The sequence below is a fragment of the Sinocyclocheilus anshuiensis genome, unplaced genomic scaffold, assembly GCF_001515605.1.
Source record: "Sinocyclocheilus anshuiensis isolate Anshui unplaced genomic scaffold, SAMN03320099.WGS_v1.1 scaffold1755, whole genome shotgun sequence".
Taxonomy (NCBI): domain Eukaryota; kingdom Metazoa; phylum Chordata; class Actinopteri; order Cypriniformes; family Cyprinidae; genus Sinocyclocheilus; species Sinocyclocheilus anshuiensis.
The window spans coordinates 129,891-153,952 of record NW_015551087.1 but is presented as its reverse complement, the minus strand read 5'-3'; the positions used below and the strand labels follow the sequence as shown (position 1 = coordinate 153,952).

Genomic DNA, 24,062 nt, shown 5'->3' with positions numbered 1-24,062 from the left:
ATTTGAGTTGAATTACTGAAATAAATGAACTTTTCCACGACATTCTAATTTATTGAGATGCACCTGTATATACAGTCATAGCCAAAAATGTTGGCAGTGACATACATTTTGTGTTTTGCAAAGTGTGCTGCTTAAGCTGTTGTGGTGTTCATTCACATTGTTTCTAGATTATTGTGTAGAGTGATCAGACGCATTTTAAATAATTGCTAAAAGCTTCATTGTCCAAAAAATGAACTTTTCACAAAAAAACATTCGCTGTTTTTTTATCCTGACACAAAATGACCAGCCAACATTAATTGACTAATCATATCAGCAGCACATGTGAAAGTGTGAATTAGTACTAGTCAGGTAAAATCACTATCATACGAATTAGATTGTAAGAGCAGACAGATTGCTATAAAAAGAGGGAAGAAGCGCTTCCAATCATTGTGTTCTTGTTAGCAATGGTTACCGCCAAAGAAACACGTGCAGCCATCATCACTTTGCATCAAAATGGCTTCACATGCAAGGAAATTTCTACAAAGAATATTGCACCTGAAAGAACCATTTATCTTGATTTTCTCATCAAGAACTTCAAGGAGAGAGGTTCGACTGCAGTGAAGAAGTCTTCAGGACGTCCCAGAGTGTCCAGCAAGCGCCAGGACCGTCTCCTCCTGAGGAGTCAGCTATGGAATCGTGTCACCACCAGTGCAGATCTTGCTCAGGAATGGCAGCAGGTTGGTGTAAGAGCATCTGCACGCACAGTGAGGCGAAGACTTTTGGAAAATGGCCTGGTGTCAAGAAGGGCAGCAAAGAAGCCACTTCTCAAAATACGTCAAGGACAGACTGAAATTCTGCGGGAAGTTATTTTCTCTGATGAAGCTCCCTTCCAACTGTTTGGGACATCTGGAAAATCGATTTTTCGGAGAAGAAAAGGTGAATGCTATATTGAATGCTTTTCAACCAAGGGAGTGGGTTCTCTCATAATTCTGCCCAAAAACACTGCCATGAATAAAGAATGGTATCAAAACGTCCTGCAAGAGCGACTTCTTCCAACGATCCATGAGCAATTTGGTGATGATCTGTGCATTTTCCAGCATGATGGAGCACCATGTCACAAAGCAAGAATGATAAAGAAGTGGCTCGAAGATCATTACATTGAAATTTTGAATCCGTGGCCAGGCAACTCCCCAGATCTCAATCCCACAGAGAACCTTTGGTCAGTCCTCAAAAGGCGAGTGGACAAGCAGCACACAAATTGTGATCAACTCCGAGAACTAATAAGGCAAGAATTGATTGCCATCAGTCAGGATTTGACCTAAAAGCTAATATGTAGCATGCCAGAGCGAATTGCAGAGGTTATGAAGAACAAGGTTCAACACTGTAAATATTGACTCATTATATATTTTTTGCCGATAAAAGCCTTTAAAATTTATGAAATGCTTATCATTGTTTTTCAGTATACCATAGAAACATGTGGAAAAATAATCTACAAATACTGAAGCAGTAAACTTTGCAAAACACAAAATTTATGTCACTGCCAAAACTTATGGCTATGACTGTATATTGACCGTAATGAATAGTGATTAGCCTTGTATAGCCTGCATTAAAAAAAGCCTTGAACAAAAAGCAACAGGACAAAAATATAGTTGATGACTAGACATGATCATTTCATGACTCTAGACACTTCTTTGTGAAGACCGTGGCATAATACACTAAGTAATATGTTCTTTAGCCATATCAAAACAGTAGTCATGTGCGTAGGTAAAATTTACCCGCTGGCGGTTTTAGGTATACAACGACCCCAGGCGGTTTTAGTGTTAAAAGCGCATCCCAAACAAACAGCATTAGCTTCTGTGCCTTCAGCAAGTGCTGTTTTTGTAGGAGCGCTCTGAGCTCCTGAGGTTGAAATAAAATAAACTCTGAGCAGAAAAGCGCCCAATGTCATTTGCATTTTTTTCCATTGTCCAATCGAATCAATGGAGAGGCGGGCTTTCCGTTGTGGTGACAGTTGCTTTGAACGTCTGGAGACTACAAAGATGGAGGAGAAACTTATGGTGGCTGTCGAAGGTTACCCGGAGTTGTATTTATTTATTTTTTTATTTTTTTAAGTTTCTGCTAATATGACAGTTTACTTAACAGCAAACCAAAGATTTTAGAGCACTCGCGCTATAATCCTTGATTAGACCGAAAGAACAGCTGACTCAGTGGTTGCCTAGCAACATAAAAAAACGCAGCGCACTGCTCTTTTCCAAATGAAAAAAGTCAACCAAAAAAAGCCAGTGCGGTGCACATCGCATTTAAAACGCATTCTGTGTGATTAGGGCCTTATGCAATATAGAATCGAGTGGCGCGGATCTGCATAACAGGTCTGCAACAAAATAATGCAAGGGGAAAACTTTGAGCAGACAGGAGACTCCCTTTCTCTCTCTCTCTCCTCCAACCGCGTGCAAATGTATTAAAGGTGGGGTATGTATTTTTTCAAAAACACTTTAGAAAACTGAGTTGGGCCGAGTACCAAAACAAACTTGTAGCCAATCAGCAGTAAGGGGCATGTCTATTCATGATGCAGAGGAGAGAGCACTCAGTGCACAGGATGGACATTAGTCGAGCCGAGTGACAGAAAGATAGAGATAGCGGATAAAAAACAAAAGAGGAAAACGTCTGCGGAACAAAAGGCTGCGCCGCAACAGCTAAAGTCTGTCTACACTGGACGCGACAAAGTGACCGTTGAAAATCTTTTAAATTTGTGTCAATGCGTCATAAATAGAACGCAGCAGCAGTTTTCTGTCAGGGATTTGTCGTGTCGTGCCACACATAGGCAAGAGTTCTGTTGTTCTGAACAAGCAAATTTGTGCAACGGTTACATAGCCTACTTCTCTTAAAGGTGGGGTATGCATTTTTTCAAAAACACTTTAGAAAACTGAGTTGGGCCGAGTACCAAAACAAACTTGTAGCCAATCAGCAGTAAGGGGCATGTCTATTCATGATGCAGAGGAGAGAGCACTCAGTGCACAGGATGGACATTAGTCGAGCCGAGTGACAGAAAGATAGAGATAGCGGATAAAAAACAAAAGAGGAAAACGTCTGCGGAACAAAAGGCTGCGCCGCAACAGCTAAAGTCTGTCTACACTGGACGCGACAAAGTGACCGTTGAAAATCTTTTAAATTTGTGTCAATGCGTCATAAATAGAACGCAGCAGCAGTTTTCTGTCAGGGATTTGTCGTGTCGTGCCACGCCGCATCCAGTGTAGACAGCATACACTGATTATAATGAGTTCTATAGTATTTTGTCGCGCCGCTTGCGTCCGGTGTAGACACGGTGTAACATTGGTTTTGCTTTATTTCACAGAACTAATTGTTGCCTGGGTTGCGTACGTATGTGTGGGGTGGAGCTATCAAAATAGGGTAGAGACCCTTATGGGGTAGGGGCGTGTTTGTTTTGGTGATTTGAAATGTCAACATTGGCTACCAGAAATCACTTACCCCACCTTTAATGTGTTTGTGAGGGGGGCGTGGTAAATCGAGGGCTGCAGCGGGGGAACAAGTGGGGAGACAAGCGGATAAGGAGGTCATGTGCATGATAACTAACACTTCCAGTGATTGGTGGAGAGACATGATTTAAGCATCTATCAGACAGAGAGAGAGAGAGAGGCTCATGCAACAGTTGGTTCGGTTTTGGAGTTCCTGCAGGGACGGTTCTCCACAGGGTTGACCCCCTCTACCTTGAGGGTGTACGTGGTGGCCATAGTTGCTTACCATGCCCCTTTGGGTGGTCAGTCATTGGGAAGAAACCAATTGGTATATTTTTTCCTAATTAAGGTGATCACCCATTGTCTATAAAGAGGTGTATAAAGAGAATCTCATTAGGTTTGTGCCCGATGAAGACCTGATGGTAGAAACAAGTAAAGTTTTAGTAAAGTTCTTTGGAGCAGTTATATCAGTGTGCTGACATTTGTTTGTTGTTTGCCATGTTTTTTTCTTGCTCCTGAGCCCTAGTTGGGTTGTGGGATGTGAACACCTTTTTTTTGTATTTTTTAATTTTGTTTTTGTGTCTGTTTTTTAGTTCTTTTGGGACCTCATGGGTGGAGTTTGAAGAGCTTCTCTGTTGGGCACTGGGGGAATTGGTGACAACTCCACACCTGAACCAGTCATAAGATAACTTTCTGTGAACAATTCCTGTGTCCAATGCCTTCATTTGGCAGGAGGGGGAGAAAATAACCACTCTAATTTTGATACTTTGTGATACTTAATGAGTACTGTTGTTCATCCCTTCATCCCGTACATGAGAATGGATTAGGTTGTCCGCCATTTCTTCTCTCCGATTTCGCTGAGTTTGCCAATCAGCGTCTGGCTGCTGCTGCAAAAGAAGGTTTTAACCTGCGGAGGCAGAGGAAATCTGGGGCTCCTGAATGAAATTTACTTTCTCTCCATCTGACAGTCCAGTAAGTCCCAGCCAAAGAGCTTGCTCGCGACCACTGCCAGGCCTATGCTGCAACTGCAGCTCTGCACAGCACCCGTCAGTGCATCACTGTCATGATATGTGGTGATACTGATGCTTCAGTGATTGGTCATGCCAAGGCAATATCCAGAGTGAAATACCAAATGAACAATTAAAAGAAAACCTGTATGGAAGAACTGTAGAGAATGCTCTGGTTACTAACGTGTAAAGGGTTACCTTTGAGTATGAGAGTTACCTTTCGATAGGGAATGCTCTGGTTACTAACGTAAACTCCGTTCCCTGAGAAAAGCAAACAAGCGTTGCGTAATTAGATGCTATAAGCTATTTCCCGACTGAGAAAATGCACATGAACTCTAGTCAGAAAGCTCTAATAATACAAATCCAACACATCTTTGTAGTATGTACTACACATCATGTAGTAGTGTCCATGTTGTTTTCACATTCCGACTTAAAAGCACAACTCGGGAAATGAGAGCATTCAAGGAGCGCGTGAATGTAGTAATTACACTTGCTCTGATGGCAGCAGGTAGCCTTCCGTTAACTAAGCTAAACATGCTTAAATTAAAATGCCTAAAGCTAAACTTCCCTGGCTTCTTGTTACAGAATGAGGCAGAAAATATGTTCCATATGCTACTTTAAAAAGAATACATCGATTAGCAATAGATTTTAAATTAGGTTGACCATATGTCCTCTTTTTGGACCTACAAAAATGCGTCCGGCCGGGATTTCTTAATTGCCCAAAATGTCCGGGATTCGGCTGTTTTCTTAATCCCACTCCCGCTGAATCTCTGACCATTGCCGCCTGCTCCCGCAACATGTGTTTCGCTCCAGCGATTTTCGTGTCCACTCATTTAAACATTCTAATATTGTGTATAATATTGGCGCATCAGGGAGCCGCTCTCAGGATGCGGTGTATTTAAATATTGTTGAATGAGCGTTTGCGCTGTTTACTTTCACTTTCGATTTCGCAATCACACGCACTCCATGTAAAGGGAGCACATCTTACAATATCATATATTTGTCAATGAGCTCAGGATCTGTTGAGCAGCAAATACTGTAGCATGGTCTTGTCAGTCATCTCTCCTTATTCTCGACCTGTGATCAGTCAAAGCTGACTCCGGTAGCTCTTATTGGATGCAGGGTTGCCAAGTCCGCACTTTTTCCACAGAATTGGGCTACTTTTAAACTGTTGCCATTGGTTGATTTTCCCAAGTGGGTTAAAGGTTTGAAATATTGCATAAATTACATTTGACTGAAATGCTTGTATTGAAACATTTTGCATTCTACGTATGATAAAACTTTCAAGGACTTCTACATTAACTGTTCCAACCTGATGGAATGACCTGCCCAGCTCAATCCAAGCAGCTGAGTCCTTAATATTTTCAAGAAACGGCTGAAAACACATCTCTTTCATCTTCATTTGACCCTCTAACTCTAGCACTCTCTATTCTAATGCTACTTTTAATTTTATCTGCTTGTTTTTTTTATTAAAAAACTTGACCCTCTAACATTTGCACTCTCTATTCTATTTCTATTCTAAAAAAAGAGCCTCTAACACTAGCATTCTCAATTCTTTCTCTATTCTTTCCACTTATTTTCTTTTTTTATTTATTATAAATAATGACCTTGTAACACTAGCATTATCTGTTCTTTTTCTTTTTCTGTTCTATTCAATTGTTTTATTTTTATTTTAAAATGTAGGTGAAGCCCCGCCCACGAACCCCACCCCCTACTGTCCTTTTTTTGGAAAACTAAAATATGGTCACCCTATTATAAATATACTTAATTATTATGAAAATACCAGAGATGGCTTAAATAACACAGATAAACTATATTGCCGCAGTCGAGTGTTTATTGTCTTTGTTTTATCATTTAAAACGTTTATATGTTCTGTTTACTCAGTTACAGATATAATAGCGATGCCTTTGTCCATATAAGGGATTTCCTGGAGGGTCATGAGTTCTCTACTTCTGTGACTGGATATGTGGATTTTCTGTGCGAGGGCGCCCTCTGGCGTCCAGTATGAATGAAACAGGCATCATGCGTTTATAATGCTAATGGCCAATCCATAATTTTTTGGGGGAATTTTAATTAATTAATTTTTTAATAAGTATCGGTTCAGGCACCGTTTAGGCACGAGAACCGTTTTAAAAGTATCGATTTGGCACCAGTATGATCCCCAACCCTAATAAGCTGCACGCGAATCGATGACTGTCGCTTCAGTCGAGTGATTCTGATGAGATGGCGACATTGGTTTGTGCAGCTACACAAACGTGAACAAATCAGGCTTCAGTACCAGAGTAAAACAGGAGTTTTCCCATAGGTCGTCTAAGACGACACAACGAGAGTTACCTAGGGAACTGTTCCACAACCATTCCAAGAACATCAAGCACTGTCTGTTGAATAAAATTCAAAACAAACAAAAGGGAAGACAGACTGCTCTTCCAAATTGGTTTTAGAGTATGTTTGATTAAAACTTTATTAGGGAAAGTCAGACTGTATTACCTCTGGTGATGGTAGGCACTGAAGCGGCTTGTCATTGAGAGGTTTGTTGAGCAGTTTCTCCCCCAGAATTGAATGCAGCTGCTGGGCCATGATAGTCTGCTGCTCCACACAGCAGTGGTTCTCCAGAGACAGAATAAGAGGATATGGAGAAGTCTAGAAAATAAGCATATGTTCAAGTATGCATATGTATTTATTTGTTTAATGTATTTATTTTGTTATAAAGGAGAAGGAAAAAGGAAAACTACTCAAAACTGTTTAGGGAAAAATAGCATAGCAATAATGTTCTTTCTTTTTTAATGCTCATTTTATATATATACTGTATATATATACAGACACTACTCCTTTATCAATAATATAAATTATTTAAACCATTTGATTTAAATGGTTACGCACACATTAGATTTTCAAATAGGTACCCAAGGTTATCTAATAAACTACTAATTTGTCTAATCAAAAACAAAAAAGCATACAAATACATACTTTCTTGTTTTTCTGTAAAAATATCTGAACCTGCAATTTTGCTTCTCAAGTATCTAAGGAAGTTTAGATATTATTTACTGGAATACAAATGTAAAAGCATCACCCAGCGAGCTGAAGGTAAAGAGCCACTTCCTGTGCTCACCCTGAATGCATATTCAGCAATGACCTTCAAAACCTCGCTAAATGGCACTTTGGATGTGAGGGTGTGTCCATGGTAAATAACTGGCTTCTTTTCCCCATCCCAGCAGTCCAGTTCCACACAGCGACAGCCTTGACTCAGAGCTCTGCACCACAAACAAACATGAACACTTTTACATTATTTGCTCAATATTAAGCCCGAGACACACTGCACGATTTTCGGCTGTCCCAGATGAAAGATTGGCATTGTGAAACAATCTTGGCGATTGCTGTGATCGTGGCTGCTAATCGGTGGTTTTATATCGTACAGTGAGAGAGGACATAAGAGGACATTCCTTTATCGCCACTTCAACCAGCACACATAAAAACTATAACTGCCAAAGTGTGATTCATCATGCTCTTTTTGTTTACCACTAAAAAATGCGACATGGTGCTAAAGCATAAAACTGCTTACCTCAAGCCCTTATCCATTCCACTTTTGCCACTTCCACTTTTTTTCAGCACACATAAAAACTACAACTGCCAAAGTGTGATTCATTATGCTCTTTTTATTTACCACTAGCACATGCTAATGACGTTTTATTCTTCTGTAGTAATGTGCGTCGTAGCTGCATACATGTCGAACCCAAGTTTATCAGATCCATGTCGCACAGTGTGATTTGCAATGATCTTATAGGATTGCTAAAATCATACAGTGTGTAGAAGGCTTTAGAGAAAGCTTTTTTTTCTGTCTTTATGCAAAACATTTCAATAAATAGGTAATCTTGTCTAGTATGCATGCAAATGTATATGCATTATCTGCTAAAAGGACCAGCGCTGTCTTTTTTAATATTTATGTGAGCATTGTACCTGATATAAGCGTCAATGCTGCTCTCACCAATGAGCTGGTCTTTAGTGAGGTAGGTGTTGTGTGAGGAGGAGATAAAGTAGTGACTGAGTGGGCGGCTCATGTCCTGGTAGACTCTGCCATGCTCTGGGTTATACACATCATTCTCCTTAGACAGCATGTACATAGTGAAACCATTGGGCGTCATAAACTGGTTCTTCTGGGCTGCATGGGACAGAACATAGTTGCATGTTTAGGCTCAAAAATCACAAGCCTGATAAACAATGCACACTGCAATAAAACGGGTTCCCTTCCGAGGGAACTTCGAACTGCGTCCTCTAGGGCTCGCTATGGGGAACGCCTTCGGTGCGACCGGTGTCTGAAGCATACATCTAAACATGACAATGATATTGGCCGGTGACAGCCTATGACATCACGAGAATACATCATCCTCTTCTTCGTCTTCACGACTGTTTGTTTGGAGTTGCATACTGGTGAGAACAGCGATTCTGTTCGTTGTTATCATGGTGAGCACTAGCACTAGCAAGGCGTTTAGGAAGTGTGTGGATCCGTGTCAGCGTTATCTGACACCTGATGACACTTGCGATCTTTGTGTTTGGACGAGGAGCACACGCGTGATGTCCTCGAGGGGGTGGCATGCATTCATTGCGAGCTTTTCTCCATGAGAAAGCTCCGCTCTCATTTTGGCCTTCTTTTCGTGGAAGGAGGGGCAGCCATCGGTTCCCCGGGGCTCAGGACCTGCCGCTGCTGAGGCACGGAGGAAACTGAGTTCATGGGGTTCTCAGGTGGACCTGGCCGATGAATTGAAGAAGGGGCTTTCCCTTACTCGTTCGTCGGTCACAGACGAGAGTGAGCTGTTGGAGGATGACGCTATTTCTCTGACGTCATCTGATCCAGCAGCTAGTGCTCTGCTGGCTCCCAGCCAGGAAGAGCAGGAGATGTTAGATGAGGATGAGGACGAGGACGAGGAAGTTGAGACTGAGTCCTCTCAAACCTCCTGCCCTGCGTACGAGGAGCTGCTTGAGATTATGGAATGCGCCACGGCAGAAGCGGACTAGGAGGGTGGCGTCTCGTGGCCGGCTCGACGAGCGCTATCTTTCTGATCATAACCCTCCAGCCCAGGTGAGCCTTCCATTTCTTCCTGATCTTCATGTGGAGATCGAGAAGACTTGGAAAAATCTGTTCTCTTCGCGTGTCCACAGATTTCAGAAGTCTAGTTATGCCAACATCGATCTCGCTCTCCGTGCCACCAAGCAGACCGCGGCTGCCGTAGGCAGGTCTATGGCGGCTATGGTGGTAACGGAGAGACATCTGTGGGTGAACCTGGCTGACATCGGGACGAAAGAGAGGGGCTTTCTCCTTGATGCACCGGTTTCTCCTTCTGAACTTTTCGGCACTTCCGTTGAGATGGTTGTCGAGAAGTTTAAGGAGGCGAAGGTGCGTTCAGCTGCTTTTAAGTCCTTCATTCCACGAAGGCCCGGGTCTCAGCCCGAACAAAGGGGTCCTGGCCCGTCTTGGTCTAAGGATCAAAGACAGGTCCAGAAAGCTAGTGTCGCAACGCGCACCCCTCCTCCACCTGCGAGCAGGTCTAGAGGACGGCGCAGGTCGAAGGCTCAGAGGCAAGACTTGAGGGAAGTAATCCAGACGAGGCGTTCCCAACACTCTCGTTTGGATCAGGACGGACCGCCCGCTTAGAGTGTTCACAATCTACCCTCGTCTTCCTCTCCCAATTCCCCTGTTAACCCTTTCTTTCCCTGATCAAGGTTAACCTCCATGCACCGGTATTACAGTCTCCGGCTGGACCTATGATGTTCTGGTTAGTTTCTATGTTTTTAAAAACATAGAGCTACCTACTGAAGGTCTGGGAGAGACAGGCCATGGTGGGTGAGTATGATCCATGTCTTTTAAACTGTTGCTAGTTGTATTTTTATCTGACTTTTTATGCAGCGCCATCCTGTTCTGTTTTATTGGAACATCTCAGTCTCTGCTGAGATTCCTTTATCTAACATGTCTGTTATTCTATTTCATTCCTAGATGGAAGCATTTCTTTCCTCTTCTAGTGAGCTTCGCTGAAGATACATCACTTATGCTAACGGGCAGGATCCTGACAATTCCTGTCAAATTTCGTACTGGTTGAACTCTGACTCCGAGTCGTTAGGCTTTCCTGAGAAGCCTCCTTGTTTATCATGTCCCCAGTATGGCGCTGCAACCTCAGTACCTGCGGGCCTTTCAGGTTTTTTCTCCCAGGAGCTCATTTGGAGGCACTGTCTCCTGTCATGCTCCCTGGGCTGCTCGGTCTTGCCCTGAGGGGCTTAGGCCTGAGCTTGGGTTGAGATTGAGGACTTACCTCGGCCTGAGGGCCAGGAGCGCCGCTCTCGTAATTCCAACAGTTGATCACATCAGATAGCTAGGCCTTTTTTGTGGCCTCCTTGGTCTATCATTTTTATGGCAAGGAGCCTGCAGCTCTCCATTTTTGGCGTGTTCAGAGCATGGTGCTCCCCTCACTGCGGGAGGCTCATTCCAACCGGAAAGGAACGTTTGTTTCTCCTCTCTGCGGAGAGTAGAGAATCTTGGAGAGCTGGGCCTTCTGCCCCTCTAGATGCTCTAGGCGGAGCCTTCAGGTTGTTAGGCCTCTTGGCATCCCTGCAGGGCTACCATCTTTGGTTAAGCCTGTATGTCCCTATTTAGTTCTGAGTTCTCCTCTTTTCTGTTGAGTGAGTTCTCCACTTTCTGGAGTGGAGCAGCTGTGGTTGAGGCCTATGTCCTTCAGGGCTTTATGGAATAGACATTTCAGGAAGTGAGCTCCTGGAGTTTTCGTTGAGTAGTTGCAGGTCGTTAGGCTTTCTGCCTCCCTGTTATTCTACTCTTGTGGAAAAGAAGAGTAGACTCCTTTTTGCCTCCCTGTTCTGGCTGCTGTTTTGGTTGAGCCTAGCAGTGCTCCCTTCTTCAAGGGTTGTTTTGAGCATATTGCTCCCAGTTGAGCTTCTATGGTCTCTTCTGCTCCTGGAGTTGGTTGTTTCTCTGCTTAGAGCCTAGTCTCTGTCATGTCAGGTGCACACGCTAGTTCTCTGTGCACTTCCTTTAATTCCATATTCATCGTAGATGCGCACGCTGGGCCTTTGCGCACCTTTGTAAATCCATCAGGTAGCTAGGCCTTTTTGTGGCCTCCTTGGTCTATCATTTCTATGGCGAGAAGCCTGCAGCTCTCCTTTTTTGGCGCGTTCGGAGCATGGTGCTCCCTTCACTGCGGGAGGGTCAGTCCAACCGGAATGGAATGTTTGTTTCTCCTCTCTCCGGAGAGTAGAGAATATTGGAGAGCTGGGCATTCTGCTCTCTAGATGCTCTAGGCGTAGCCTTCAGGTTGTTTCTCTGCTTAGAGCCTAGTCTCTGTCATGTCAGGTGCACACGCTAGTTCTCTGTGCACTTCCTTTAATTCCATATTCATCGTAGATGCGCACGCTGGGCCTTTGCGCACCTTTGTAAATCCTTTTTGTAAGGGTGACGCGATGCTGCCTCGTCCCCTTTCTCTGAGTTGTCTCAGGCCCCGGATCCTTACGTGTGCCTCACTCTCCTATGTATCTCTGATGATACTGGTACGGTTGTATGTGTTTGGAGCCATTGTGCAGCAGCCTCAGGTTGTTAGGCCCCTTTAGGCCTCCTTGTTAGGCTGCTCTCTTTGTTGGTGAGTTTAGCAGTGCTCCCCTCACCTTTGAGGGTTACCTTTGAGCACGCCACTCCCAGTTGAGCATCTGAGGTCTCCTCTCATTGGGTCCTCCACTCCTTGGAGCTCCACTGAGCAGCAGTCTCAGGTTGTTAGGCCTCCTTCGGCCTCCCTGTTAGGATGCTCTCTTTGTTGGTCGAGCTTAGCAGTGCTCCCCTCACTTAGAGGGTCACATATGAGCACGCTGCTCCCAGTTTGAAGAGTGACTGTTTTGGTTGAGTTGGTGATTCTCCCCTCACATGGAGGGTCTTTCTATGAGATACACCTTTTTCAATCTACATGCACTCTGAGCATGCAGCCTCCCGCTGAATTATTGTTGGGTCACAGTCACGTAGGGTCTAGGCCTGTCTAGGGTACAGGTTTTTGGTTACCCTTTAGTAACGGTGTTGCTTAATCTATGCTATGGTAAGTGCACACACTCAGCTTCTGTGCACTTTCTAAAATCCACATTGTGGTCAGTGTGCACGCTAGGAATTTTGTGCACTTTCAAAAATCCTGTATGGTAAGGGTTACGCGCTGTAGCCTCGTTCCCTTTCTATCAGTTGGTTAGGCCCCGGTTTTCACCTTGGGCTCCACTCAACCTATGTCTCCCTGTTGGTTCATTACGGTATTTCTAAATCCATATCTATGGTAAGTGCTCACACTAGTTCTCTGTGCACTTTCTAAGTCCATATTCATGGCAGGTGCGCACGCCAGCCTTTATGCACTTTCTTAAAAGCCTTTATGGTAAGGGTGACGCGTTGTTGCCTCGTCCCCTTTTTCTGAGTTGGCTCTGGCCCCGGTTACCTTGGGCCCCACTCTCCACATATTCACTTTCTAGACAGGGTGTTACTACTAAGTTTCCCTGGGTATCTTGAGATCCTTGGTAGCTCGTTCTTAGAGCAGGTAGTCTCTGTTTGACAGGCCAGGATATTTACATTACATTTACATTTAGTCATTTAGCAGACGCTTTTGTCCAAAGCGACTTACAAATGAGAACAATGGAAGCAATCAAAATCAACAAAAGAACAATGATTTGCAAGTGCTATAACAAGTCTCAGTTAGCTCAATGCCGTACACGTAGTCATTTTTTAAAAATTATATAATAAATAAAAAGAAAACAGATAGAATAGTAAAAGAATAGAGCAAGCTAGTGTTAGATGCCTTTTTTGCTTTTGTTAATTGTATAATAAATAAAAAGAAAACAAAAAGATTAGATAAACTAGTGTTACTTTTAAAAAAAAAAGAAAACAAGCAGTAAATGAATAGAATGCAAGTCTAAAAGGGACAATTTTTTAAAGAATAGAATTAGAATATTATAGAATTTTCAAATTAATTAATTGAAAACAGCACTCAAATCCAATCTAGTGACATCATGAAAACTCATTTGATATGGGATATGGGGTTGTAAGTAGCCCTGATACTCGGCCTTTTCCCCTTAAATAAATCCTTGGTTATTTTTTGATTCCAGGCTTGAGCTTTGCTCTGGGCTCGGGCTTTATACAAGCCAGCCCTTAACAGGTAAGTTTGGTGCACAGCTCAGGCCTTTGGCCGTAGGGGGTTATGTGACTGACAGCCGTCAAACGTCCTAGGGGCAGCTCCTTTGACTTGTTGAGTTGGTACTTAGTGCTCGCCTTGGTATCGGCATGCACTCCCCTCAGCATGGCAGCATGTTGTTAGGCCTCCTTTGGCCTCCCTGTTAGGATGCTCCTTTTGTTGGTTGCGCTTAGCAGTGCTCACCTCACTCAGAGGGTCACCTATGAGCACGCTGCTCCCAGTTTGGAGTGCGACTGTTTTTGGTTGGGATAGTGATTCTCCCCTTACATGGAGGGTCTTTTTATGAGATACACCTTTTTCAATCTACATGCGCTCTGAGCATGCGGCCTCCCGCTGAATTATTGTCCCTCCTTGAGCGGGCCACAGTCACGTAGGGTCTAGGCCTGTCTAGTGGACAGGTTCTTGGTTACCCTTTAGTAACGGTGTTTCTAAATCCATGCTATGGTAAGTGCAAACGCTCAGCTTCTGTGCACTTTTTAAAATCCACATTGTGGTAAATGTGCACTCTAGGAATTTTGCGCACTTTCTAAAATCCTGAATGGTAAGGGTTACGCGTTGTAGCCTCGTTCCCTTTCTATGAGTTGGTTAAGCACCGTTTTTTTACCTTGGGCTCCACTCAACCGTTGGTTCATTACGGTATTTCTAAATCCATATCTATGGTAAATGCTCACGCTAGTTCTCTGTGCACTTTCTAAAGTCCATATTCATGGCAGGTGTGCACGCCAGCCTTTGTGCACCTTCTTAAAAGCCTTTATGGTAAGTGTGACGCATGTTGTCTCATCCCCTTTCTCTGAGTTGGCTCTGGCCCCGGTTACCTTGGGCCCCACTCTCCGCATATTCACTTTCTAGACAGGGTGTTACTACTTGGGTATCTTGGGTATCTTGAGATCCTTGGTAGCTCGTTCTTAGAGCAGGTAGTCTCTGTTTGACAGGCCACATTACATTTATTACATTTACATTTAGTCATTTAGCAGACGCTTTTGTCCAAAGCGACTTACAAATGAGAACAATGGAAGCAATCAAAATCAACAAAAGAACAATGATTTGCAAGTGCTATAACAAGTCTCAGTTAGCTCAATGCCGTACACGTAGTCATTTTTAAAAAATTATATAATAAATAAAAAGAAAACAGATAGAATAGTAAAAGAATAGAGCAAGCTAGTGTTAGATGCCTTTTTTGCTTTTGTTAATTGTATAATAAATAAAAAGAAAACAAAAAGATTAGATAAACTAGTGTTACTTTTTAAAAAAAAAGAAAACAAGCAGTAAATGAATAGAATGCAAGTCTAAAAGGGACAATTTTTTAAAGAATAGAATTAGAATATTATAGAATTTTCAAATTAATTAATTGAAAACAGCACTCAAATCCAATCTAGTGACATCATGAAAACTCATTTGATATGGGATATGGGGTTGTAAGTAGCCCTGATACTCGGCCTTTTCCCCTTAAATAAATCCTTGGTTATTTTTTGATTCCAGGCTTGAGCTTTGCTCTGGGCTCGGGCTTTATACAAGCCAGCCCTTAACAGGTAAGTTTGGTGCACAGCTCAGGCCTTTGGCCGTAGGGGGTTATGTGACTGACAGCCGTCAAACGTCCTAGGGGCAGCTCCTTTGACTTGTTGAGTTGGTACTTAGTGCTCGCCTTGGTATCGGCATGCACTCCCCTCAGCATGGCAGGGTGGCTATAATCGTTCCCCATAGCAACCCCTAGAGGACGCAGTTCGAAGTTCCCTCGGAAGGGAACGAGACACTGCGTCCTCTAGTCTCCTCGCCATGCTTCGGATGTAAGCTTCAGACGAAGAAGCGTATGACGTGTTCTACCGGCACCCTTTTATACTGTGGTCGCGCCGGTAGTGACGTCATAGGTTGTTGCCGGCCAATATCATTGTCGTGTTTAGATGTATGCTTCAGACACCGGTCGTGCCGAAGGCGTTCCCCATAGCGACACCTAGTGTCTCGTTCCCTTCTCAGGGAACCATGGTTACATACGTAACCTGAGACGTTTTTAAACCTGTCTTGGAGCATCCCCAGCACTGCACATTTTGTATGTCTTCCCTCATCTAACACACCTGATTCAACTCATCAGCTCATTAGTAGAGACTGCAAGACTTGGGTGTGTCCAATAAGGGAGACATACAAAATGTGTAGTGCTAGGGGTGCTCCAGGACAGGTTTGAAAGCCCCTACAATAAAATAGTACTGATTATTACTGTAAAATAAGAGGTCATTCAAATTTATTCTGTGTTTTTATCACTGAAAATTTAGAGGGTTTCTACCAAGGTGTGTGTGTTAAAATCATAGTAAGCAAAGTGTGAATACCCCATTCATTGAGCTCATAGGTAAGGATGAGGCTCTCAGCATGTACAAGCGTGTGGTCTTCACCCTGGTCTTTCAGGAATTCACGCAAATCCACAGTGGACAGGACGTAACCATTAGCAGAGTACTGCTGAAACACTGCATCTAGCTCAGGCCGACGTAGTAGCTCACGACAAAAAAGCTCAATCTCCTCATGTTCAAGTCGTCCGTCTGCTGATTTATCACACTTCTGATATGCAAAGACATATATAAAGCAAATTAATTTCTTCTCTTTTCTGCATTTAAAGTACAAAAATGTGCATGTATACAGTATTGTTATTTCATATTCTTAAAATCCATTTTGTCTTTCATAGGCAGATTTGTTCTGTGATTAAAGAGATTTTATTCAAAACATCCCAAAGTAGGTCAAGTGCTGCCAGGAAATAAAGGCTGACCTTGAAGAGGCTGACAGCATTTTCTTTACTCAGGTCTATGTTGATCATCTTGAAAAGGGTCTGGACCTCCTCATATGACATCTTGCCATCATGGTTCATGTCAGCTTGTTTCAGGTAGCCATCGATCCAAGTGAGAGCAGTCAAGGGTATAAACAGATTAAAAAAACAGCCCTAGTTTAAATGTGTTGTGATGTTCATTAGTTAGGGTTGTGGCTATATTTTGTTTATCATATACGAAAACGAGGCTGTGAGGGGCATATACAGGTATACAGTCTATTCAATAGATTGTTCTGTGACTATTTGCACAAAACGTGTTTTTGCGTTTAAAAAAATGAGAGATGCAGTGGAGTAAAATAGAAATTAACATAGGGTCGGGGATACATTTTTAAAACTCAAATTTAATTTAACTTGACAAGTTTTCCAGAGGTCTTTTTTCTTTTCAGTGTTGCATATGCTGAATAATCTACACCCAAGTACATACATAATCGGCCTCATAACCGTGATCAGACCCTCACCTTCCCAGCCTTGTTTTCATCCATTTCGTACCCAACTACCCAACTTTCATATCCAACAAATTGCAATAAAATATTTATTTAAATTCTACCTTCTTACATTTAAACTGCAATTCTGTCAAATTCAGGAATTTAAAAACAATTCTCAATTAATCTCTGATGGAACACAGCGCTGACTGATAAATATATCAACATTTGTTCCCTACTGAAGGAAAGAAATGCTAGAAAAAAACAACAACTATTAGCCTGAAGCAAAAGAGAAGAGTAACTAAATCCCTACAAAATAACAGTAAGGACTTCTCACTTGTCATTTTACAGATTGATAAACTGGGACTGTAGAGTAAAACTGAATCTGATTATCTGCTAAAGGATATTTGTCAAGTTTCTCTTTCTGGGTCATTTTATTGACTCTGCCTTGCAGGGTTTGAATGCCACGGACCCAGTGCTTGGCTTCCTCTTTTGTGTCACACTGGAGATCCAAGCTCTTCCTTCCTCCCTTGAACACAATGGTAAGACACTGCTCTTCTGGAAGTGAGGTGGCCAGGTTTCTCAACGTCTCAGACTTACAACCCTCCTGCACACACTCCACTTCCATCACAGAGACTAAAAGGAAAAGAGGTATGTTTATTTGATAAAACTGGCTTGGTATAATCAAACATTTAAATTGATATTGTTAATATTGACAGTAGCACACAAATAAGGAAACAAACAGTGACTGAGCCAAAACACAGACCATGTATAATTCAGTAGACCAAATAAGCCAAAAACCTCTAAAATTAGAAAATGCCCATGCCAGTGTGCAGGAGGTAGACAGCAGTGGCCTAGAACATACAGTATAGATTATTTACTCCAATATGGTCTCCATATTTGTGTCCTGTCAGCGGTTTAATTTACTTTTTATACAAAATAAATGGCTGTGACACTAAACCTAAATGTCAGCTATACGAACAGTAAATGTTATACTGATTAATAGAGCAAACCTTACATGGCCAGTGTTAACAGAGATTTGTTTTATGGTGGAAATCACCTGATCTTTATTTATCACTGTACTGCAGATAGAAAGCAATTGGTAAATAATCTTTTAGCGGTTTATCTCCATGCTATAGTGCCAAAACAAAGAATTGATTATAAACCAATTACAAACATTATATTATGCTTAACAGATCATTAGTTAATATATATTCAAATAGCTAGAAGCATGAAATATTGTGCTTATTAATGTTTACAAAAAAAAAAACTCATTAAACACTACCTAATGATTAACAGATCATTATTTCATGTAAAATAAAATGCTTACAAATGTCATTAAACATTCAATTTATGTGATCATGCACATCTTGAAAATTTACAAATGATTTTAAGAGATGTTATACAATGTGTTACGTATCCGGTCCATGAACTTCCGTCTGCTAGCCATCAGAGGTCACCCTTTCCATTTTCATTGACTCTCGCACTACACACTGTTGCATATCACCCCGGACTACATATCCCATCATTCGTTGCACTGATTGCACACAGCACTGATTGCACACAGCTGTTTCATATCACTCACTCACTATTTAACACTCACTCTGATCCCTTCCCTCTGCCGAGTATTGTATGCGTTTATCACTCTCTTAGCGATAGCTACTCTACGGAGCCTGTTTCCTTTCGTTAGCCTTAGCCTAGTCTTGCCTTGTCTGTTTCCTCGTCTTCTGATTATTGCCTGTGTACTTCGGATTACCTCTCGTCTTGCCCTGTTCGGATACTGTTTGCCCCTGCCTGGACCTTTGCATTGTTATTGGATAACCCCTCGTGTCAAGCCCTCTGGATATTGTTAGCCGCTTATCGACCACGCCCGTTTTGGATTACTCTTCTGTCTTGCCCTCATTATACCTGTTTGCCCTTGTTCGACCCTGCCTGTGTTTCTGACCTCTCTGCTTGAATTAAAGCTTGCACATGGATCCGCACGTCTCATGTCTTGTCAGCCCCGTAACAGAATGATTAAAAGCTTTTGTTAAGGTGCAACACTTGAGGTGTGATACAGGTAAGGGCCAGGTTTGGTGGTATGGGTAGGTTTAAGGATTGATTAAGGGTGTTATGTATTATGTAAAGGGGTCAACAGTGCACAGGGGTCAATTTGATTACTATAAAGGAACATGGTTCAATCTGTTTATATTACATTATTTTGTTAAGTAAACAAGCATTTTCTTGAAAAATGTATCTGTTTTCTCCTGTTGATGTATGATTCAAGGGATATCCTGTATATACAGTAATATACTAATATAAGTGCTGAGGCAATAAAAACATGTTTTGCACCCAAATTACAATGTGTTTTATGTCTTTAGCAAGCATTTAGCTAAACATAACTAACCACCTTTTACACAAACATTGTTACAGCAGTCTCAACTTTAGATTGGGTACTGCAAAAACATGAACAAATGATTAACAAATTATTTGTAAAGATGAGTAAATAGGGTGAATTCAGGTCATTTGGGACAATTGACGATATTGATGACTGCTTATATAGGTACTAACGATTAGTAAATGTTTGTAAACATTTACAAATGAGGAATAGTTTCCACTTTAGATTGGCTACTGCAAACAAGCATAAACAAATAACTAATAAATGATTTGTTAAGATGTGCAAATAGTAGAAGTCTACACAACAAACAAAACCCAAAATATATGACTTTTACAGACTGATTATGAGTAAATTAATGATATATTAACAAGAATAGTTTGTGAAGTGCTTAAAATTACTAATTAAGCTATGCTTTCGAAACATTTGTAAATTTAAAAAAGAGCATTAGGTAATATATGAACTGCAGTTTAATGACATTTGTAAACATTTCAGTTTCTATGATACAATGATCTGTTAATCATTAAGTAATGTTTAATAAGTACAATAGTAAACATGAACAAGCATATTATCTCATATTTCTAGCTATGTGAATATATGATAACTAATTATCTGTTAAGCATATATATGTTTGTTAATGATTTTTAATGAAAGTTATTATAAAGTGTTACCTAAATCATTTTCTGATAAGTAGCATACAAACTGAAGACATTAAAATAAGAGCTGATATTTTTAGACGAAAGGCAACTGCAACAGCAAAGAAAAAAAGAAGAAAAAAGAATTTTAGTTTATTAGCAAACATTTAATGCTTATAAGTTTCTCTTTCATAGTTGAAAGGACATTAAGAGGAGAATATACTACTTTATTTTACTTCTTTATCTTTTTTTTTTTAATTTCACAACAATACAATGCTAAAATATATGCTAAAATACTGCATTACATGCCAATGGTGAGCATTCAACAATTGGAAAAAAGGCCCTTTTTAAGTTTTTCAAGGCCCTAAGTGGTTCAATCCCAGGGATACTGGGTATCTCAATGCAGCTCCATGTCCAAATTGTTGAATCCTACCCATTTTTAATGGTCAAAATCCAAATGTGATTTTTGTGTTTTTATCCAGTCGACTGTTGAAATATGCAAATAATAATAGTAACCCAGTGTTTAGGAATGTACAGTGTGACACGTCAGATTATGAATAACCAGGATTAATCATTAACTCCAGGTAAAATATGAGCAGTGTGAAACATAAATTAAGATTACCCAGGATCCCATTTACTAAGGGTTTAGAATTACCCAGTGTTAATTATTTAAAGTGTGAGAAGCCTTAAATGATTCAAAGTTTGAGGTACTATCTGTTTGAGGTGATTCTGCCAAATATAACCTGTAACAAAGTTCGTAGTTCGGGAAGGAGGCGGGAACTGGCGAACATTTAAACACTTTAATAAAATAAACAAACACAAAATGAAAGTAAAGTACCCACGAGACTGCGCTCAACCCCCCACGTTCGTAGGTCGGGAAGGAGGAGGCGGGAACCGGTGAACATTCAAACAAAACTTTAATAATAAAATAAACACAAAACAGCGTGACAGCCCCTCGCGGATGACTGTCGCGCACAAACAGAACCAAAACACAAAAAAAAGTTTTGCACTGTCGTCATTCCTCTTTTTATCCTTCCGGAGCTCCTCCATGGGACTCGAGACCGGTGAGTGGCGCAGGTGTCGTGCATTATCACTTATTCCACCGGCCTCGCTCCGTTTCCACAGCTCTCGGCCCTGCCCCCACTCAAAAATTTTAAAAACGCCTTAGGCTCGTTTTTTTTGGTTTGACACGCCGCGTTAAAAACTGGCCGACCAATGAGATTGGCGCTTTTGTTCATGTGCCTGGAGCTGCTGAAGTTACAGTAAAACACGACTTGGTGGCTCTCAAGCACAAAACGGTCTTGCTGAGAGGCAAGATGTATGTAGAGCTGCTGGTCTCATTGGTGTCTGAACACAAAGGACTTTATGACAAACGCGACAGCAACTACAAAAGTCTCGATAAGAGGGAGTTGTTATGGAGAGGAATTGCAGATTCGATGTGTCCGATGTGGGTATTTCTGTTTTTCATTAAGCGCCATCTAATGTCAGGGAGTGAATTTGCACGTTCACTCAGCTCATTGCCAGCAAAAAATCGCTTGGGTATGAACACAAAAGATGTGTCGAAAAACGTTGGCGATAAGGTCGCCAATCGATAATCGTCCCGGTGTGTACGAGGCTTTACAGTGTTCTCTATCACAATAAGTGTGAAGTTGTTCAGTTTGCATTCAGTCATTTAAGACTGAATGTTCTTCACTCGTTTGAGAATGTAGAAAGACCATTTAATAGACCTTTATCACAGCGGAATTGAATACCGGAAGTGCTCGTCAAAGCAGTGTATTAGTACTTGATTACTTATTAGTATCAATTTTCATTCTGTAACTACCTTTAGGGTGGCCATATGTGCCATTCATATGGGACATATCCTGGCCAGGATTTTTATATTGTCTAAAACATGAAAGTGAAAGTGACATGACATGTGGCCAAGTAGAGAATTATTTCTTTCTTGGAAAAAACGGGTGCATGATCATTGATGTCTTGGATCTCGATGGTATTCGAGAAAATTCCAGAGGGTTTTCAAGCAAAATCTCAAGACAGAAACTTCATGGAGATTTTTGTCGCAAAGCTGCTCTCTGTCTATTCTCTCTTTTACCACCAAATGTCCTTTGTTACGGTTCAGCTCCACATATTGTCTATCATCATCAACAACTAGACGCGCACGGCCAGAAACCAACCTTTTTACCAGGGACGTGCACAGACATTTTGAGGGGCAGGGGCTCAAGTGGAAAAAATGGCACTTCTCATATTTATTTACATTTTTTTCTAAACAAAACGTTAAATATATTAGGGGTGTGCGATATTGACAAAAATATATCTCAATATTTTCTGGGATTTTATCGATAACGATAATTAAACAATATTTTGCTTAGTGTGTTATTGTGCTTACATCTTAAGTACTACCGTGGACAGCTGACTCCTAGTGTGGTGATCAGTTCACAGCAGTGATAGAAATTAATCTTTTCCATTAAGTTTAAATTATTTTAATTTTTTTTTACCTTTTATGGGCATTTTACCTTTATAAAGCCATTTTTTTTCTAAATGTGTGCATCATCTTTTCAGTCAAATTCTTAAATTGAATCAGTCAATTAGAATAATACGTCATTTTGCCGACCTTAGCTGACGCGGGGCCCAGTGCGAGGTAGGGAGCGGGGCCCCCCTTGGTCCGTTCGCGATCGCATTCCGGGGGGGGTTTGTCCCCCTTGGTCTGTTCGCAATTGCATTCCGGCTTGGGCCATTCGCCACGGGACCCCCTCAAGCCGCACCAGTTGCACCCCCCTAAGGACGGCCCTGATCTGATAACACTAGTTTTATTGCTCGTTGTTACTGTTCTTGTATATTGTCTTTTGTATTGTATACTGTTTTATGCATGCTTATGATTGAACCACTCGTTCATGTAATCTTACCTATATGTAATCTTACCATGTTTAGTATCTATGAATTCGTCTTCTGATGATCTAAACGAGTGTATATTATATGTTAGTATATAGGCAAAATATTAGTGTTCTAAGAATCTTTATTAATTTTACATCAACACACAATCGAGTTCCATATGCAAATTACCACGCTCTCAGACAAAGGGTCATAAAACTCCTCAGTATTTCCAACCTCCTGCTTGGAATTTCAGCCTTTCTCATTGGACAAGCCCATCCTGAGAGGCGTGAATCTTCTCAGACCTTAAAGGGCTCACGCACAGTTCCGCCCAGGTCTTCTGCTAAGTCTTCTGCTAAATCTTCTGATTGCTGCCCGTGTGGAGAACCTGAGCATCCCCGGTGTGCCAGGTGGGCTCCAGCACATAGCCTTTCAGTCGGCGGTTCTGTTAGATTCTGAGGAGATGAGGATGTGAGCTAGAACACTTCTGCAACCCTTAAGTCTGACCTGCACCCCCCATTTTGGGACTCACAGCTGAAAATGACCTACCTAACGTAAAATGGTAACAGTTCCTGACAACAGTGTGCTACAAACACAATTTTGGTGTCTTTGGAAGAAAGACCCTTTGGGCTTTACTATCCATCATCCAGAGTTGATAATGCTCAACAAGATAAAGTTATAGACACTGAAGTGCCTTGAGAAAAATTATACTTTTATGTATTTTTTTTAAATTTCATATACAAATACATGAAATCAGTCCTGGAGCAATCCAGAAAAGTAATGCGTTGAAAGTCACATGTTTCATGTGTTTATATTTCAAATTTGAAGAAGATACCATGAAAAATTTGATTCCTGCAACCATTTTTCTGAGACTATTTCTAGTCCCCCCTCCCCGTTTGAGGAAAAATAGCCACCAAATGTAATGAAGTGTTCTACGAAATGTTTTAGTCATTAAACATACCACTACATAGTTTTTCAATTATAAAATAATAGACAGAATCTTAGACATCGTATAAGTGATTTATTTGAACACTAGAAAAATACAATAAGAATAATTTGAAACATGTTGAATAGAAAAAAAATATATAAAAATTATTTGTGCAAAAAGCCGATCGCTACACCCCCATCAGATGACAGGTGCGTCACAGCGTGCATCACGAGCTGTCACGAGAGAGTGCCAGAATTCAAATAAACAATATTCCGAGTATCTTTGACTTTTTTTTTAGTGGATGGTCTCATTCTGTTTGTGACACTGTATGCTACAAAACCATGTTGCTTTTTACTACCAAGAT

The 24,062-nt window shown here is 41.4% G+C and overlaps 1 protein-coding gene across 2 annotated transcripts in view; it reads right to left on the bottom strand.

Annotated features, from left to right (window-relative positions):
* The window catches only part of plcd3b (phospholipase C, delta 3b), a 102,348-nt gene that overhangs the window by 50,643 nt on the left and 27,643 nt on the right, over nucleotides 1-24,062 (bottom strand). The window contains exons 2-7 of one of the 2 annotated variants that reach the window (XM_016452629.1): nucleotides 17,304-17,532; nucleotides 16,418-16,547; nucleotides 15,987-16,212; nucleotides 8,414-8,615; nucleotides 7,569-7,710; nucleotides 6,947-7,099 (exon numbers count right to left, since the gene is read on the bottom strand). In XM_016452629.1, coding sequence (XP_016308115.1) covers nucleotides 6,947-7,099; nucleotides 7,569-7,710; nucleotides 8,414-8,615; nucleotides 15,987-16,212; nucleotides 16,418-16,547; nucleotides 17,304-17,532 — 1,082 coding nt within the window. The remainder of the gene's footprint in view (nucleotides 1-6,946; nucleotides 7,100-7,568; nucleotides 7,711-8,413; nucleotides 8,616-15,986; nucleotides 16,213-16,417; nucleotides 16,548-17,303; nucleotides 17,533-24,062) is intronic. The other variant, XM_016452630.1, reaches the window with a different exon arrangement.